This window comes from Xenopus laevis, chromosome 5S (assembly GCF_017654675.1).
Source record: "Xenopus laevis strain J_2021 chromosome 5S, Xenopus_laevis_v10.1, whole genome shotgun sequence".
NCBI lineage: Eukaryota > Metazoa > Chordata > Amphibia > Anura > Pipidae > Xenopus > Xenopus laevis.
This window is the reverse complement of record NC_054380.1, coordinates 83,388,484-83,407,241: the sequence shown is the minus strand read 5'-3', so window position 1 is coordinate 83,407,241 and position 18,758 is coordinate 83,388,484. Positions and strand designations below refer to the sequence as shown.

Sequence of the window (18,758 nt, the reverse complement as noted above, 5' to 3'; positions counted from 1 at the left end):
TTTCACCAAAACTTAATTACAAAGGTCTGAAGCAGTGTAAAATAATGGTGTTCTCATAACATAAAATAAAACACACCTTGATAAATTGCCATTTATTTTACACAGCAAAAATAACTTTAAAACAAATCCTGCATGAAGGAAAACTAGAATTTTGGTGATTTGAAGAGAGTGAGCTCTACACAAAATGAGCCCCTCCGTATCTCCTGTCACTCTTTTAGTGAAATTAAAGGGCAGATTTATCAAAACGTGAGATTAGCACTCACACCATAACAATTCACCCACTTTCTATGTATTTCTATGGGATTTTTAGAAGCATATTTATTAAATGGTGAACTTTCACCCATTGATAAATATCATAAGAATGAATAGAAAGTGGGTGAATTCTTATGGTGTGAGTTCTAATCTCATGTTTTTTTAAATCTGCCCTTAGCTGCCTGAATACACGAGGTTTGCAGCCATAATTTACGTATATAGCCTCACTCTGGACAACATTCCTCTAAGGGCGGGTAGTGTAATAGATTTCTTGCTATGTAAACATGTGCACTAAACACTACAAGCATACACACCATTTGTATTAGTGAAAGGTGAAGGTGGCCCCCAGTGTTCACTCTCTGATCCTTAGGCAATTGACCTATGGTCAGATAGTGTAAGAGGGGGCATGTACTGTATACTATAGCTGCTTTTTTTTATGGCTCCAGTCATTCAGCAGTCGTTGATGCCCCATATACTAGAAGATAAGATTTTAAACAGGCCCAGTCCCCAAACCGACCAATATCCATTGTACAGGAATATCCAGATTGGTGGGCCACCAGTCATTTTTCAACTGTACTTGTATGGCCAGCTAAACAGGGCAACATACTGTATATTTAAATGCACAGAAATGCCTTTACTGTTTTTAGCATTGCTAGTTCTTTAATTGTGCAGAAAAACACTGAGGTGACAAAAAGCATCAGTGGGCATTAAATTAAAAGCTAAACTTCCTGGGTATTAGGTGAGACTGAATTTGATGGCACAATAGAATGTTTTGCTCCTAACTAAAACCAACGGGAGCTGCAATGTTATACCTGGTCATTAGTATTCTTTGTGAATACCCTAAATCAAACCATAAAACATTCATATGAAGTAGCTTTGGACATTATTCCTACCCATAATATGAGAATTAAAGAAGCTACTGACGTGTTTTTGTGTGTGTGTAAAAATTTATAATTTTATTGTGAGATCTGCATTTTCTTAGGAAAAAAAAATGAAAATAAAATGTCCATTTCTAATACTTGGTAGAAAACCCTTTGCTGGCAATGACAGCCTGAAGTCTTGAACTCATGGACATCACCAGATTCTGGGTTTCCTCCTTTTTAATGCTCTGCCAGATCTTTACTGCTGCGGCTTTCAGTTGCTGTTTGTTTGTGGGCCTTTCTGTCCCAAGTTTAATCTTCAACACGTGAAATGCTGCTCAATTGGGTTCAGATCAGGTGACTGACTTGCCATTCAAGAATATTCCACTTCTTTGCTTTAATAAACTCCTGGGTTGCTTTGGCTGTATGTTTTGGGTCATTATGAAACGCCTACCAATCAATTTGACTGCATTTAGCTGGATTTGAGCAGACAGTGTCTCTGAACACTTCAGAATTAATTTGGCTGCTGCTGTCCTGTGTCACATCATGGATAAACACTAGTGTCCCAGTGCCACTGGCAGCCATGCATGCCCAAGCCATCACACTGCCTCCGCCGTTTTACAGTTGATGTGGTATGCTTTGGATCATCAGCTGTTCCACGCCTTCTCCATACTTTTTTCTTGCCATCATTCTGGTAGAGATTGATCTTTATTTCATCTGTCCAAAGAATGTTTTTCCAGAACTGTGCTGACTTTTTTAGATGTTTTTTTAGCAAAGGGGGACCTTCCCCATAGGCTTTCTAAGTAATTTCTGATCAAAGGAAAATCGTTCGATCGATGGATTAAAATCCTTCGAATTGTTCGATTCGAAGGAAATGCGGTAAATCCTTTGACTTCGATATTCTCTCGAACTTGTTAATTAACCCTCGATATTCGACCCATAGTAAATGTGCCCCATAGTGTTGCTGGTTGTATTTTAAATATATAAATAACTATATATTTTTTCACAGCATGGTGAGATATATGTCAAAAGAAGTGCATGTGACTGGACTGTGAATTGAAATAGTTACACCCTTTTTAGGAGGGACAGAGGGATTAAAAAGGGTGGAGGAGTGTGTTTGTATGTAAAGCCTGAATTAAAGCCATGCGCTAAAGAAATAACAATAGCTGGCACTGGTGAGGGTGTAGAATCACTCTGGGTAGAGATTTTGACTGGGCAAAAGGTTACAAAGAGAATTATCATTGGTGTATGCTATAAACCACCTTGTATAAGTGTCGAGTATGAAGCCCAGCTACTCTTGCAGATACAAGCGGCTTCACAGCTGGGTCAAGTTGTTGCTATGGGTGACTTCAATTATCCAGACATTGACTGGGGTAATGGGGTTGCTAAGACAGAAAAAGCTAGTAGGTTTGTAAATATGCTGAATGACAACTTTTTATTCCAGCTCGTTCAAGAACCTACTAGGAATAACTCTCTTTTGGACCTTGTCATAACTAATAATACTGAACTCATCTCTAACATTTGTGTGGGTGAGCATTTAGGGAATAGTGATCATAACATGGTCTCCTTTGAGATTCTGTTGCAGAAGCAATTCTATAAGGGAGTAACTAAAACACTAAATTTAAGACTTGCAAACTTTGACAGTATAAGGGCATCTCTGCAACATATTAAGTGGGAAATGCTTTTCACAGGGCTAAACACGGAACAAAAATGCTGCTTAATAAATATACATGTCAGTATATTCCCCTTGTAAACAAGGAACGACGTTGCAAAGCAAAACCTTTTTGGTTCAATAGAAGCGTTGGTGTTGAGGTTGGTAACAAAAGACGTGCTTTTAAGGCTTTCAAGTTAGCTGGGACAGCCGTATCATTTATAAGGTACAAGGAGGCCAATAAATCATGCAAAGAAGCTATAAGGCAAGCTAAAATTGATATGGAAAAGGATATTGCAGCAAGCAGTAAAAAGAATCCAGAATTATTTTTTAAATATGTTAATAGTAAAAAAATTAAGCAGGAAGGGGTGGGACCTTTAGTTTCAGAGGGGGGTCAGCTGGTTGATGAAAACAAAATAAAAGTGCAGATTCTGAATTCATATTTTTCGTCTGTCTACACAAATGAGGAACCAGTTATTGACAGTTTTCTTCTTAATAGTCCCAATTCTAGTAATACAACTAATGATGCATGGTTCACACATGATGAAATTCAAAAGAGACTAGAACATGTTAAGATAAACAAAGGTCCGGGGCCAGATGGTATTCATCCCAGGGTATTTAGCGAGCTTAGCTCTGTGATTGCCAAACCTCTTTACTTAATTTTTCAGGATTCATTGAGGTCTGGCATAGTGCAGAGAGACTGGCGAATTGCTAATGTGGTGCCTCTATTAAAAAAAGGATCCCGTTCTCAGCCTCAAAATTATAGGCCAGTTAGTCTGACGTGAGTAGTAGTAAAGCTTTTTGAAGGGTTATTAAAGGATAAGATACTGTACTTTATAGCAAATCATAATACTATGAGTTTGTGCCAGCATGGTTTTATGCGTAATAGATTTTGCCAGACTAACTTAATTTCTTTTTATGAGAAGATAAGCAGGGACCTCGATTCTGGGATGGCAGTGGATGTGATTTACTTAGACTTTGATAAAGCATTTGATACAGTGCCACACAAAAGGTTACTGGTTAAATTAAGGAATGTTGGCCTGGAACATAGTATTTGTACCTGGATAGAGAACTGGCTAAAAGATGGACTACAAAGAGTGGTGGTAAATGGAACATTTTCTAATTGGACCAGTGTTGTTAGTGGAGTACCACAGGGCTCTGTACTAGGTCCTTTGCTTTTCAACTTGTTTATTAATGACCTGGAGGTGGGCATTGAAAGACTGTTTCTATTTTTGCAGATGATACTAAATTGTGCAGAACTATAGGTTCCATGCAGGATGCTGCCACTTTGCAGAGTGATTTGTCTAAGTTGGAAAACTGGGTAGCAAACTGGAAAATGAGGTTCAATGTTGATAAATGCAAGGTTATGCACTTTGGCAAAAATAATATAAATGCAAGTTATACACTAAATGGCAGTGTGTTGGGAGTTTCCTTAAATGAGAAGGATCTAGGGGTTTTTGTAGATAACAAGTTGTCTAATTCTGGGCAGTGTCATTCTGTGGCTACTAAAGCAAATAAAGTTCTGCCTTGCATAAAAAAAGGCATTAACTCAAGGGATGAAAACATAATTATGCCTCTTTATAGGTCCCTGGTGAGGCCTCATCTGGAATATGCAGTGCAGTTTTGGACTCCAGTCCTTAAGAGGGATATAAATGATCTGGAGAGAGTGCAGAGACGTGCAACTAAACTGGTTAGGGGGATGGAAGACTTCAATTATGACGGGGTTGTTTTCTCTGGGAAAAAAAGGCGTTTGCGAGGGGACATGATTTGCTTTAACTTGAGATGACAATTTGTTTCTCATCTTCACAAGTACATTAGAGGACATTATAGACAAATAGCAGGGGACCTTTTTACCCATAAAGAGGATCACCGTACCAGAGGCCACCCCTTTAGACTAGAAGAAAAGAACTTTCATTTGAAGCAACGTAGGGTTTCTTCACAGTGAGGACAGTGAGGTTGTGGAATGCACTGCCGGGTGATGTTGTGATGGCTGATTCAGTTAATGCCTTTAAGAATGGCCTGGATGATTTTTTGGACAGACATTATATCAAAGGCTATTGTGATACTAAACTCTATAGTTAGTATAGATATGGGTATATAGAATTTGTGTGAAAGTAGGGATGGGTGTGTGTATGGATGCTGGGTTTTCATTTGGAGGGGTTGGACTTGACGGACTTTGCCTTTTTTCAACCCGATTTAACTATGTAACTATGTACATATTTTTTCACAGCATGGTGGGATATATGTCAAAAGAAGTGCCAAATTCAATGAAGAGAAGATGAGAAACAAATTGTCGTCTCAAGTTAAAGCAAATACTAAGGTGACTTTTCGTAGTTCACTTCGTATTTAGAGACAAAGCTCAATGTTAGTTGTGTTTTACTCCCTCTTCTCAAAACTCCCCTGTCAGCGCTAGGCCACCTGCACCGGGAAGGAGCTCCTGGTTGCAAGCAGCCATGTTGGGGGATGCTCATAATGAGCAAGTTGTGGCATTTGCTTGTTTTGTGCATGCGGTCTGACTGACATGGTTGCTTGCACTGGGAGCTCCCTCCTGGTTTGAGTGTCCTAGCACTGGTGGGTGGCAATTTAAAAAATAAACTAATCAGTTTTTTTGTTGAATTTATGTCAAAAGAAGAGCCAAATTCAATGAAAAGAAGATGAGAAACAAATTGTCATCTCAAGTTAAAGCAAAATACTAAGGTAGCTTTTCATAGCTCACTTAGTATTTAGAGACAGCGCTCAATGTTAGTTTTGTTTCTCTCCCTCTTCTTAAACTTGTTTCTTTATAAACTGGCAGAATTGTGCACATCTGTTGTGAGTCTCTGCTTAATTTAATTATTGGGTAAATATTCAGTATATTCAGTACTATGTTTGTGAATATTCTCATTCATCCAAGTCATGGTATATCTGTAATAATATGTCAAACCACCTGGACTTGCTAAGGTGCCAAACAGCATTGTATGTGGCAGACAATAGATGTTGCATCCCCCCCCTCTATTCAAACTTTTTCCATGTGTACATGTTTGCCTGTGTACCTACATCTAAAGGGAAAAGGACACAAGTTTGAAGACTGCCTAGTCCAGATTCTAGAACGTGAGAAAGACTGGTTCAAAAGAGGTTTTTAAAGAAGACATAAATGGGTGCAAAATCTATTGTCTATCACATACGATGCTGTTTTGGCAGCTCAGCAAGTCCAGTTAATTTGGCTTACTACATATATATATATATATATATACATGACCTGGATGAATGAAAATCTTCACAAACATAGTACTGAATATACTGAATATTCACCCAATAATTAGAATAAGCAGAGACTCTCAGCAGGTGTGATTATATATTAGCTATTGCTAAACATAACATAGACATTTACTACATTCATTTAGTTCAAACACATTACAACCTCAATCATATAAACAAACTATAAGCTTTCTTCCCTTCTGACAAGATATTTGCAGTAAGTATACATTTAAAGAATATCTGGTGCCAATTTTTCCAATGCATTTTTCCCATGACTCTCTTAATGGATTGTTGCTAAATTCTTGGGATTGTTGTATTTTTTTCTTATTTTAATAACTGATTGTTTGCTTTGTTAACTTGTTGCTGTATGTTTGTCTTGAGAACGTTTGATAATTTACAGTTGTTTACTTTTTTCTGTGAATTTATGGGTGTCCCAGAAATGTGAAGCCCTCGTAAATTAATTCCATATATTAAATTATCCATTACTAAATTATTACATTTTAGTGTATTTTATAATAAAGCCTCGATATATGATCAGCAAGCAATGGGACATATTTTTTTTTTTTTACTAAGATCTTTAATTATTTAGTTCTGACATGTTAAAGGAAAACTATACCTCCAAATAGCTCATATTTATATCACAGCTTTAGCTAAACAGACCATTTTCATAAAAATATATCTTATTAGTAGTATGCGCCATTGGGTAATGCTACATAGAAATTTGCCATTTTAAGAACTAAGAGCCACCCTTTAGGACCCTATGATTCATGGTGCACACAAAGAAACCAAGCAAACCATATGTTAGGTCACTTGAGCCAATGAATTGGACAATGTTTACTCACACACTTCTTCCTGTTACAGTTAGAGCTGCAGTATTTCTGGTCAGGTGATCTCTGAGGCAGCACAGAGAATATAATAAAATAGGGGCTCAAGGTAAAATATGTAAACTGGCAATATATATTGATATTTATATCTGAGTTTGTTAACTCAGATATTCTAAATAATAGGCCACTTAAAGGAGAAGGAAAGTTGTTTACCACTTGGGGGTGCCAAATGTTAGGCACCCCCAAGAGAATATCAGCAGAAAACTGCACCGGCCCAGGGTTATTCCAGCGAGCACCATGGAGTGCTCCTCTCTCTTCTGGCTTCTTCTTTGTGTGCATGCTCATTAGAGTGAAAAGCTGAACTTTAACTAAAAAGTCGGCTTTTTCATTCTACTGCGCATGTGTCTGCCTGGGAAATTTGAAGAAAGAAGAAGCCGGAAGAGGATTTCTCTGTGGTGCTCGCTGGAATAACCCCAGGCATGATAGGATTTTTAGGGGTTTTAGGTAAGTAAATACATTCACTTGAGGGTGCCTTACATTTGGCACCCCCAAATGGTAAACAACTTTACTTCTTCTTTAATAGGATATAAAATGTTTGTCTGTTAATTATTCATTCAAGTACACGGTACTGTCTTAAAGGAGAAGGAAAGTTGTACTTGGGGGTGGCAAAAGTTAGGCACCCCCAAGTGATTGCATCCCCTTACCTGAGACCCCGTACCGGTGGAACCTACCAGGAGAAAACTGCACCGGCTTAGGGTTATTCCAGAGAGCACCACGGAGCGGCTTCTTCTTTCTTCTTGGTGCTGCTCATGCACATTAGAGCAAAAAGCTGAACTTTTTTTTTAAACTGAAAGTTTTATTGATTTTCCAAAAATATCAATAAATGAAAAATAAAAGAATAAAGAAAACATCACATTGTCGCATGAATACAGTAACAGTATTAAATAAAACACATAAATAAGAAAACAGAAAAAGAAAATAAAGTAAAGACGGCGGCTGGGCTAGGTGTCAAAGTAAGCAAGAACAATAATCATGAGCATAGTCAAGGGCACATGCAGTGTGGGGACCCAAAGGAAAGGAGACAGGTTATACATGCAATGCTGAGAAAAGCAAGGGGTCGTTTTCATACATTAACCAGGGCAACCAAATCTTATCGTACGCCTCCAGGTCATTTTGCAACATGTAAGACATTCTTTCGTTAGCTGCAATGTCAATTCAAAAAGCTGAACTTTAACTAAAAAGCCGGCTATTTAGTTGTACAGTCCATGCTTCTGCCCCAGGAAATTTGAAGAAAGAAGAGGATCGCTCCTTTGTGCTCACTAGGTGAACCCCCGGACCGGTTCAGTTTTCTTCTGATAGGAGCAACAGCCCAGGGTGTGAGGCAAGAAGGTAGAATTACTTGGGGGTGCCTAACTTTTGGCACCCCCAAGTACGAAATGCCTTTCCTTCTCCTTTAATAATTACAGAGAGAGTACAAGTGCCTTAAAATCTCTGTACAGTCTGTGTTAAAACATTTTAAAGTAGATGAGGCTGTTGACTCTTCTTGAATCTCTCCTGAAAATGCTATTAAATATTGTTTCTGCACTAAATGTTTTTTTTTTTCTTGTCAGATGTATCTTGTCATATTTCCAGAAGGAACTCGTTATAATCCCAGCATCCCAAAGGTTATTGCAGACAGTCAAGCATTTGCTAAGAAAGAAGGTAATTTACAATGAGCAAGGTACAGTGTGTATATAAATGCATATCAATTCAGTTTTATTATGACCCTGGGAGTTTTATCTTTCCTTGTATAAGAATATTAGCTCCCATGCACACTGGGATGATTTGTTTATGTGTATGTAACTACATTATGACTGTGAAATATGCTAGTCCTAAATTGCTGAAAACATATGTAGGTCTGTGTGTGTGTGTGTGTGTGCTATGGCCAAAAATGCTAACACGCAAGCAAATTTATTGTTAGGCAACCTTTAAATGACTTTAACAAAGTAGCGAAAAAAATGTCAATCAGTTGATTAAATAGCATGGTGAAATACATGGGAAGATTTAGAGCAGTGATCCCCAACCAGTAGCTCGTGAGCAACATGTTGCTTTCCAACCCATGGATGTTGCTCTCAGTGTCCTCAAAGTAGGTGCTTATTTTTGAATTCCAAGCTTGGAAAAGCAAGTTTTAATTGCATAAAAACTAAGTATAGTGCCAAGTAGAGTCTCCTGTAGGCTGCCAGTCTACATAGGGGCTACCAAATAACCAATTATAGACCTTATTTGGCACCCCAAGGGATATTTTCATGCTTGTGTTGCTCCCCAACTCTTTTTATAATTGAATGTGGCTCACGGATAAAAAAGGTTGGGGATCCCTGATTTAGAGCAACATTTCCACACCTGTAGATTTTTTTCCTGAGGATTATATTCCTCTCTACTATAATAAATCCTGTGTTATTTTGTTCAGTTTTGAGCCTTTTTTTAAATTATATTGCATACTATGAATATTTAAATGTTGCAGAATCACATCTTCATATTTAGTTGAATTTAGTTTGGGCTCATTTATAAACACTGGGCAAATTTCTACCAGGATAGCAACCCTTTCCAACCAATCAAATGTTTGTTTTTATTGTTCAACCTGCAGCTTCCTGAAAAAAGGCAATCACTTATTGGTACCTATGGGTTACTGCTCACGTGCAGATGTGCCCAGTGTTTATAAACAAACCCCAGTCAGTAATGGTAATTTTATGTATAAATAATAGAATCCTTTAACCTTATGGTCATTCAGATTGTATTCCTTTATTCAAACTGATTTATTTGTTGCCTGTAATTTACTGCCTTATAAATGGAACACAACAAATACTGACAAAAGTACATTCAGATATCCTCAAGATGTTGCATCATATATGTAAACAGTGTTTACATGTTCATATTCTACTTGTTCAAATATATACTAAATCTATGACATGTCTTATTGTAGGGCTTCCAGTGTTAAAGCATGTGCTGACTCCACGTGTAAAGGCAACTCATGTTGCAATTGATGTAATGCAAGATTACCTTGATGCAGTTTATGACATAACTGTTGCTTATGAAAGGACTATCGGCAAAGGTGGACAAAGAAAAGAAGCTCCCTCTATGATAGGTACCGTTTCATTTCTGTTCCATCTGTATTCGCATTTCCCAAGAATTGGGGTAAGACTGAAACTGTTTAAAATTGGCTGTCTACTAGGATGTTACTTCATGAATGCTTGCCAGATATCTTCTCCCAGAGCAAACAATTCATCGTACATGACTTCTGCACTTGTCAGTTGAATTATTAGTTATATGAAGCTGCATTGTACAACATGTTGAACCAACACTTTTTGGCTGACTGTAAGTCTTTCTTATGTATATGTGTACTTTTCTGCCAAGTTTTTCATTTATTTATGGACTGCAGTTAAGCTCCAGCTTGTGTTTGTTGGCATTTGGTATTTCATTAGATATACATATGGGAAATACTGTCAGCTTAAACAGATATAAATATCATTTACAGGTTTATAATGTTCTTAAGAAACTCAAATATTTATAATTTATATTTCAAAAAAATATATATGTTCTTTTATGGGCTTATTTTTCAAAAAGGTAATCGTGGTGTAATTCATAGTTAGAAAATTAGGACCTATGTAGTCTCTTCAGAATTACAGTAGTCTCTAAGCATTAAGACAATTCTAGAGTACAGTTACAGTACTTTGTTTTTCTTGGTTAAAATCCTCAAGGATTGCAGTATCACATAGCATTGATTTGTACGTTTGTGCTACCTAAATGTCAATGTGTTATGGTCCATACCAAAGTGTCTAACAAGGGAGTTGAAGGCAGCCCTGCGCAATGACTCCTGCAGGTTCCATCATTTACAAAGCAGCTTCTTCTTGCTGAACAACCGATTGTAGCGAAGTCCGACCAATCCTTCGAAATTATCATGAAGTTAGTGGGATTCGAACGATCGTACATCTTACGATTTTTTTGTCCGACATCTGATCGGCCAGGTTAAAAAATCTTTATAGTGCAATATATCTATGTTTGCAGGGACAAGCAGGCAGCTACCCTTTGTTTTCCTGGCAATATCGCCTGAAATGGTCTTTTTAGTTGATGGACAATTCCTACGATCGTTTCGAGATAATCGTGGTCTCACAATGACGATCGGATCTTTTAAAAATCTTTACATCTATGGCCAGCTTAACATTACACAGCTATTGTGAAATGCAACAAATACTTTCAGATGTAAGGTTATTGGTAGTCATTTTACAGCTGTGTGGCTCATTCTGTTGCCTCTTCTTCATTACCCTTCCAACTCCTTTATTAGCTTATTTCTTCTTCTCTGACTTTCTCTAAATTAAAAAATTATTTTTGTGTATTGTACCTCCTTATAAACCTCCCTTTTTGTTGTGTCAGCTTTGGTCTGTGTATCCAGCAGATGCTTGATCTAGCAGACACTGTATTTTCAGAAAAGATAACCATGCAGGCATAGCTAGGATCTAATCTCTGGAATTCTAGGGACTTGGGATTTTTCAGATAAGGGATCTTTCTATCATTTGGATCTGCATACTGCTACTAAAAAAACATTTAGGGGCCCATTTACTTAGTTCGAGTGAAGGAATAGAGGAAAAAAAGTTCGAATTTTGAATGGCTACTTCGACCATCGAATGGGCTACTTCGACCTTCGACTACGAGCTTCGAATCGAACGTTTCGAACTAAAAATCGTTCGACTATTCGAACATTCGATAATCGAAGTACTGTCTCTTTAAAAAATTATTCGACCCCCAAGTTCGCCACCTAAAACCTACCGAGGCCAATGTTAGCCTATGGGGAAGGTGCCCATAGGCTTCCTAACAATTTCCTGATCGAAGGAATATCCTTCGATCGATGGATTAAAATCCTTCGAATCGTTTGATTCGAAGGATTTAATCGTTGGATCGAACGATTATTCCTTTGATCGTTCGATCGTAGTAATATCGCAAAATCCTTTGACTTCGATATTCGAAGTCGAAGGATTTTACTTCGGCGGTCGAATATCGAGGGTTAATCAACACTCGATATTTGACCCTAGGTAAATGTGCCCCATAAACATTAAAAAAAAACACTACTGATATGTGTGGCACTGATGTGGATTCATGTACCGCATCTACCCTCAAGTACAAAACTACTGCTTTATTGCAAAAAAAGGAAATTATTTTTAAAATAATTTGTTTAAAATACTGACAGATGGCCTTCATGTAATTTGTGAAGTTTTCTGGATAACACAATTCTGAACAAGGGTTGTAATGTCGTATTCTTTACAGCCAAATTCTCTCTTCTCATAGCAGTTCAAGAAAAAATTGGTTTGGATGAGTCCAATGTGTGACTTTTTGTCCTCCAAGCAAATTAGGCTATTATTTGTTTGCCTATTGTGAGAGATTACTGACCACAGCCAGCCATTTAAACATTAAAAAAACAGTAGGATTGTTATGGCACCGATATGGATTTATGCATTTTACTGTGAAAGATTACTGACCACAGCCAGTGAGAAAAAGAGGAGCATGCAATGCTTCTGGCAAATATATGACTGCATTTTCTGTGTGCCCAGTCTATTTTGCTTTACTGTGACTAAAATTGTATTGTACAGATATGGGACTTGTTATCCAGAATCCTCAGGACCTGGGGTTTTCCGCATAATGGATCTTTCCATAATTTGGATCTTCATACCTTAAATCTGTTAGAAAATCATGTAAACATTAAATAAACCCAATAGGCTGGTTCTGTGTCCAATAAGGATTAGTTATATCTCAGTTTGTATCATGTACAAGCTATTGTTTTATTATTACAGAGAAAAAGAAACAATTTTTAAAAGTTTGGATTATTTGGATAAGATGGAGTCTGTAGGCGATTGCCTTTCTGTAATTCGCAGCTTTCTGGATACTGGGTGTAATGATAATGGATTCCATACCTGTACCTGTTCTTTGCTGGATGGGACTTAAACCTACTTAATTAGGGGCTGTCCAAACAAATTTAACAAACGTTAGCAAATATGGAGTGATATTAAAGGAAACCATTTAATAGAAAGTTATAATGTCTAGTAAATGCTCTACCAAGATTAATATGCAATAGTTCCTGTATCTTTTTAGGACATGCAGAATGTGAAACCTCTCTCTCTTTTTCTTCTAACTCTCACACTATACTTCATAATAAATAAATATACAGAGATTAAATGCCAGGTCCCATGCTTTATGTATAACAAGTCTCATACCTGTATTTAGTATGTGTATAGTGCTGTATACGTTGTTACATATCCATTGTTTTATTTTGCTATAATTGATGTATTTTAAGGAGTATCTGTATTTTATGTTTTCACAGAATTTTTGTGTAAGGAATGTCCAAGAATTCATATTTTTCTGGAACGAATTAGTGTAAAGGACATTCCAAAGGAACATATATTTATGAAAAGATGGTTACATGAGCGCTTTGAAGTGAAAGATAAGTATGTACATTTCTTTTTATTTTGTCAATAATATAACCGTTATAAATGTATTTTCACATGCATGTCTTTGTTTTCAGGACAAGATTGTCTTTATGTGTCAATACTTAGTTACTATATATTAATCTGTTGCAGAATGCAGGAGCATATTATTAAAGTGATACTGTCATGATTTATATGGTGTCGTTTTTATTTCTAAATTACATTGTTTACACTGCAAATAATTCATTCTCCCATATAAAATTTTATTCCTGAACCAAAGTATATTTTTTTACTTGGACTATTGGTGTGTAGGCAGCCATCTCAGGTCATTTTGCCTGATCCTGTGTTTTCAGAAAAAGGCAGCACTCCACAATGAAACTGTTTTCAGGCAGGTTATTGTTCCTCCTACTTAATTTAACTGGAGGAGTTGCAGAGGGACTTGGATTTCTACTTTTGAGTGCTATTCTCATATCTACCAGGGAGCTGTTATCTTGTGCCAGTGTGCATCTTTGGAGACACAGATCTTCACTGCTAAAGGGCTGTGGTTTTATTGGGCTGGTACAGAAGCCCAAAACATAATGTACAACATCTCTAGCCTACTTCTTTAGTTAAGCTTTAGTTAGTTAATTCCTTTAAAATGTCATACACCGCATGTTTATGTCTTCCAGGAATTACAATTTCTATGAAATAATTTTGCATAATTTTATTTAGGGGCCCAGTATTAAAAATTACTGTTTACCACATATACTGCAAGTAGCCCACATTTAATAACTTTTGTATTTTTGGAAACACTTGTTTTTGTTCTACAGCTCTTGGACTTGGCATTCATGAAACTTTTGTTCAGCTTCTATTCAAATTCTTGTCAAAATATAAACTTGGAAACTGGATGATTTACATGCCATGTTGTCTGTGCAGATAGAGCAAACTGGAGCCGGGTTTGCCAGAGAGATTTGTTTTCCTAACAATAGTTATCATTGCTGTCTCTGATGTCTGTAAAGGCAGTCCTTCTATCACACCATGTTGTATGATGATTGCACAATGCAGTTATCAGGCAGCAGTGTCTTGTATATTTTTGCTGGGATTACATTACTCTAGCAAGAACTGATTTCAGCTGTTTTGGATGCAAGCTCTGGTACTTGGGCTGTCATTCACTCCACTCACACTGAAACACATGTATGCTGGATGTCTAGTTAGTCAGTATCCTAAGCACAGAAACATCACACTGTCAGGGGCTATGCTCTGATAATTTTTATCACTGTCTGTGTATGTATGTATGTATGTATGTTTGTGTATATATACACACACACACACACACTGGTGTATATCATACTTACAGAATATGAATGAGATTAGAGGGCCCTGTTAACAATCTAAAAGTGGAACTTTTCAAACCAAAATTTGATAATGAGGCCCAAATCACACAGAAACCCCTGATATATCCATTAAAGTTACCTGTTATTTCAAAAACTATGAATAAATGCCATTGTGCTGAAATCCAGCTGTTTAACAGTTCATATCTTTCTGCATCATTTGAAATCCTGGCAGGGAAGGAGGGAATAAACACTGATGTTACAAATTGAAACAACTTCACAGTTTACAGACAGCATGCAAAAACTACATAACCCACGATGCATTGCACTGTGATGTTCCATTCCTTATTGAAATCACGTGTGCAGGGAATTGTGGGATTTGGAGGTTGCAGGCTAAGGACAGATGGCTATTGATACAAAGTAACAGTAGTCAGCCAGCTCAACAAAGTAGTCAGACAGATCAGCAGGGGGCTAGGCTTAGGGAACTGTACCAAACCATTAAAAAACATGAAAAGTCTCCATATTTTTTAATTGATGTATATTGCAAAGTTGCTTGAAATTATGTTTACTTTTCAAAAAGCTTAAGTTATGTTTGTGTGGAGCACATTTAAGAACAGGGAAACAGCCGAGACATAAGGATTTTGAGAAAAATTGTTGATTCTTTATAAGTTGAATTCCTGTGAAGTGTTGAGCGGAGAAGACAGACAATGTTCAGAAACAGAGTGTTGATTAAGTGATGGTCTGTTTTTTGTCAAGGACCTTAAATGTGGGGTATATGTAAAGTGAATTTGTTTTAGGATTAAATTAGGAGTTTGCATAGGAGAGTGGCTGATATGGAGAGATGAATGGATGAGCCTAGAAACAGATTAGGATAGATAGATGAAGTTATTAAAGATGTCATTTTAGAAGGCCTGCATCGAGTAGGACTGAGTTGTCAAGATGGCAAATAATAAGAGACTGAATAAGTGTTTTAGTTGAGGTGGTATGTTCTTATATGGCCAGTATTGTACATATTTAAAAATAGGGTTCAGCAAGGGTTTGGATGTTGTGTAAAATATGGAGTCTAGAATATCTTAAGTAATGCACCTTTGTAGTTGACTGTTGTTGCCAATGGTGATGATGTTGACTGTGAGTGAAAACTGAGGTACAGGGAAGATCATGGCAGGAATATAATGAATTCTGCTTTAGAGAGGTATACAGGTGTCGCTGTGACATCTAAGAGGAGATAGCAGAAAATGTGATTTTTGAAAAGGAGGAAGGTCAGGAGTTGACTGGTAGATAATGCTATTGTCCGCATAAAGGTATTGGAGGCCAAAAACTTGGATAATTTTTTCTAGTGAAGTAGTATAGAGTGAGAAAAGCTGAGTGTCTAAGATAGAGCGTGAAAGTGCTTCAACAGAGAAAGGGAATAAGATGGAGTTAGAGAAAGCCATTTTAAAAGAGTGATCAGAAAGATAAAGGTTTGAACCATGCAAGAGCAGTGTCACAGAAGCCAACAAAGTACAAAATGTCTAGGAGTGGGTGATGAACTTTGTCAAGGGTTCTGGAGAGATCTAGAAGGATTAGTTTGGTGTAATAGTGATCTTTAAACATTGCCAGGAGATGATCCTTGGTTACTTTGATGAGTGCAGTGTCTGTTGAGTGTATCCAGAAAATATTACATTGGCAGGGCCATTTTTTTCTTAATCATTTATTTTCTAAATAGTGTGAAAAATAACACTATTCACTCATATATTATTAAAATGATGGATGTAAAGTGAATTGCAAAGGATCTGACTGATACAGACTGTGTAAAACCTGCAAAAATGAATGCAATTTCTCCTTTCTCAGGGTGTTGACAGAGTTCTATGAATCCACAGACCCTGACAAAACCAATACATTTCCTGGAGTAGCTCATAATGCCAAACTGGAGTTAAGGAGGACTGTGCCATCGTTGCTGATTTTAACTGGAGTGACTGCCGGTATGCTTTGCACAGAAACAGGAAGAAAAGTTTATCTGAACACATGGATTTATGGGACCCTTATTGGGATTCTGTGGGTCAGCATCAAAGCCTAAGCAAACTGTTTACCTCTGAATCAGCTGCATATTATACCAAAACTTTTTTTTGTTGTACATTTAGTACCTCTGCATAAAGCCTTTGTAATTTGTTTTAGAAAAAACAGGATGCAAATGTGCTTAACAAGTTAAGCTTTGCTGACAGCTTTCACTCCCAGTGCTTTTTTTTTTTAATTACTATTAAAAAAGTTACTGTCCTTTATCTTTGTTCAGTAGGTGTGTGGAACATCGAATGGGGTCTCGTGGTAAGGGGGTTCTTTCCCTGACTTTGTCAAAGGCTCTGGTTTGTTTTTCTGGTACAGGTATGGAACATATAGAGTCTATGGAGATGGCCTTCTCATAATTCAGAGCTTTCTGGATAAAAGATTCCATACCTGTATTAAAATTCTGAACTATAGTGTACTTTCATTTTAAACCCAACCATGAGACAGAGTAATGTTCTACATTCCTGCCAAAATGAGATGCACACTGTGCTAACAATTGTTTTGACTTGCAATTCACATAGAATATGATTTCAGTTTTCACTTTTAGTCCTTGCAATTAGACCTTTTCATGCCGCCTTTGGTATTTTTTTTATAAATGTTTTTATTTTTGATCAAGCATGTTATGTTGCCATTCATACCGAAGCCTGTGCCTTTTGTGGTATTCAATTTATCCAGATTTAGTTATAAATGCTTGTGCCCCTTTGCGACAATTTCACTCTTCATATATATAATGACATCAGTTATGAGTTTTTAGATGAATCAAAATGGAAACCATTTACTAGAAAAAGTATGGACCAGATAAATGAGTTTTCAACATCATGTGAAGGTTTTTTCTGTTTGTTTATTTTTTATAGAGGAATTAAGATTGATTGGATGGCAGTTCATATAAATTACCCTCTGTGTGTTTACATATAACCTGTTATATTTTCACAATGTTTGTTCATTAAGGAGATAACATGTCTTAATTTAAGGCAATAATCTATGTCAAATTTTATATAGTGTTCAGAAATTGGCAGCATTTTTGCACATTATTAGTAGGTATTGGAAGTTCTAAGCTGTAATTAAGAGGAAAATACTTTAAGGGGAAGATATATTGAAGTTTGAAAAAGTTTTTCTTATTCTCAGGTATTTATAATTTGTTGTGTAAATTTGCTTGATTGTAAGAGTCATCTTGAGATTTATTACACATTTAAGGTAAAGGATCTGAAAAATCCATGAGTTGAATGCTAGAAAGCTTTCCATTCAGCTAGAAGAGGCCAGCAAAAGCAAAAAAAACATTTGAGAACATTTGATAAATATCTCAAATTCTCAATCTACAGGAGAAACACAATTTTTGTTCCATCAGGATCAAACTTTTGATAAATCATCCCTTTTTATTAGTGTTTCTCATGCAAATGTCCCCAGCTCATTAATGAAATTGTTAGGACCTGGTTCAGTTAAACTGTATGAGGTTTCGATACATCTTTTATATATCCTTCTAGAGTTGGTATAATTGTCCTATGTAGTGGAGATACACTTATTTATTTACAAAAACACACGTATATATATGATAGTGGATATGTATATCATATAATATATACGAGAGAGTTTCTTCTCAAAAGAATTTTGATTGTTTACATGGGCACAGTGCTGTGGTACGCTGGACATAGATTTTTGCAGCGATAAGTAAGTACATAGGCCAAAGCAGAATACTTTTCTATTACAAATATATTAATAAATGAATTAATTAATGGTTAAATACAAATTACATTTTATCATTCTTGATGGTTGTAATGATTAAACTGAAACTAAACTGAAATAATATAAATGCAAGTTATACACTAAATGTGTTGGGAGTTTCCTTAAAGGGGAAGGAAACCTAGTCGGCGCAAACCCCCCACCCCCCCCCTACCCGTCCCGCTGGGCAAATGCCCCTAACTTGTTACTTACCCTTCTGCGCAGGTCCAGTCCAGGGAGTTCACAGACGACATCTTCTTCCACGCCATCTTCTTCCTGCTTTGAACGGCGTTTTGGCGCATGCGCAGTAGGATCATTTCGCTGGTACGGATCTACTGCGCATGCGCCAAAAGTCACGCGCATGCGCAGTAGATCGTACCGGCCAAATGATCCTACTGCGCATGCGCTGTTCACAGCAG

The 18,758-nt window shown here is 36.9% G+C and overlaps 1 protein-coding gene across 2 annotated transcripts in view; it reads left to right on the top strand.

Moving 5' to 3' along the window:
* Positions 1 to 18,382, top strand: part of LOC108718019 (1-acyl-sn-glycerol-3-phosphate acyltransferase epsilon) — a 28,141-nt gene extending 9,759 nt beyond the window's left edge. The window contains exons 4-8 of one of the 2 annotated variants that reach the window (XM_018265562.2): positions 4,994 to 5,083; positions 8,435 to 8,525; positions 9,784 to 9,945; positions 13,171 to 13,294; positions 16,414 to 18,382. In XM_018265562.2, the coding sequence (XP_018121051.1) occupies positions 4,994 to 5,083; positions 8,435 to 8,525; positions 9,784 to 9,945; positions 13,171 to 13,294; positions 16,414 to 16,639 (693 nt within the window). In that variant the 3' untranslated portion in view covers positions 16,640 to 18,382. The remainder of the gene's footprint in view (positions 1 to 4,993; positions 5,084 to 8,434; positions 8,526 to 9,783; positions 9,946 to 13,170; positions 13,295 to 16,413) is intronic. The other variant, XM_018265563.2, reaches the window with a different exon arrangement.
* The last annotated feature ends 376 nt before the right edge of the window (positions 18,383 to 18,758 follow it).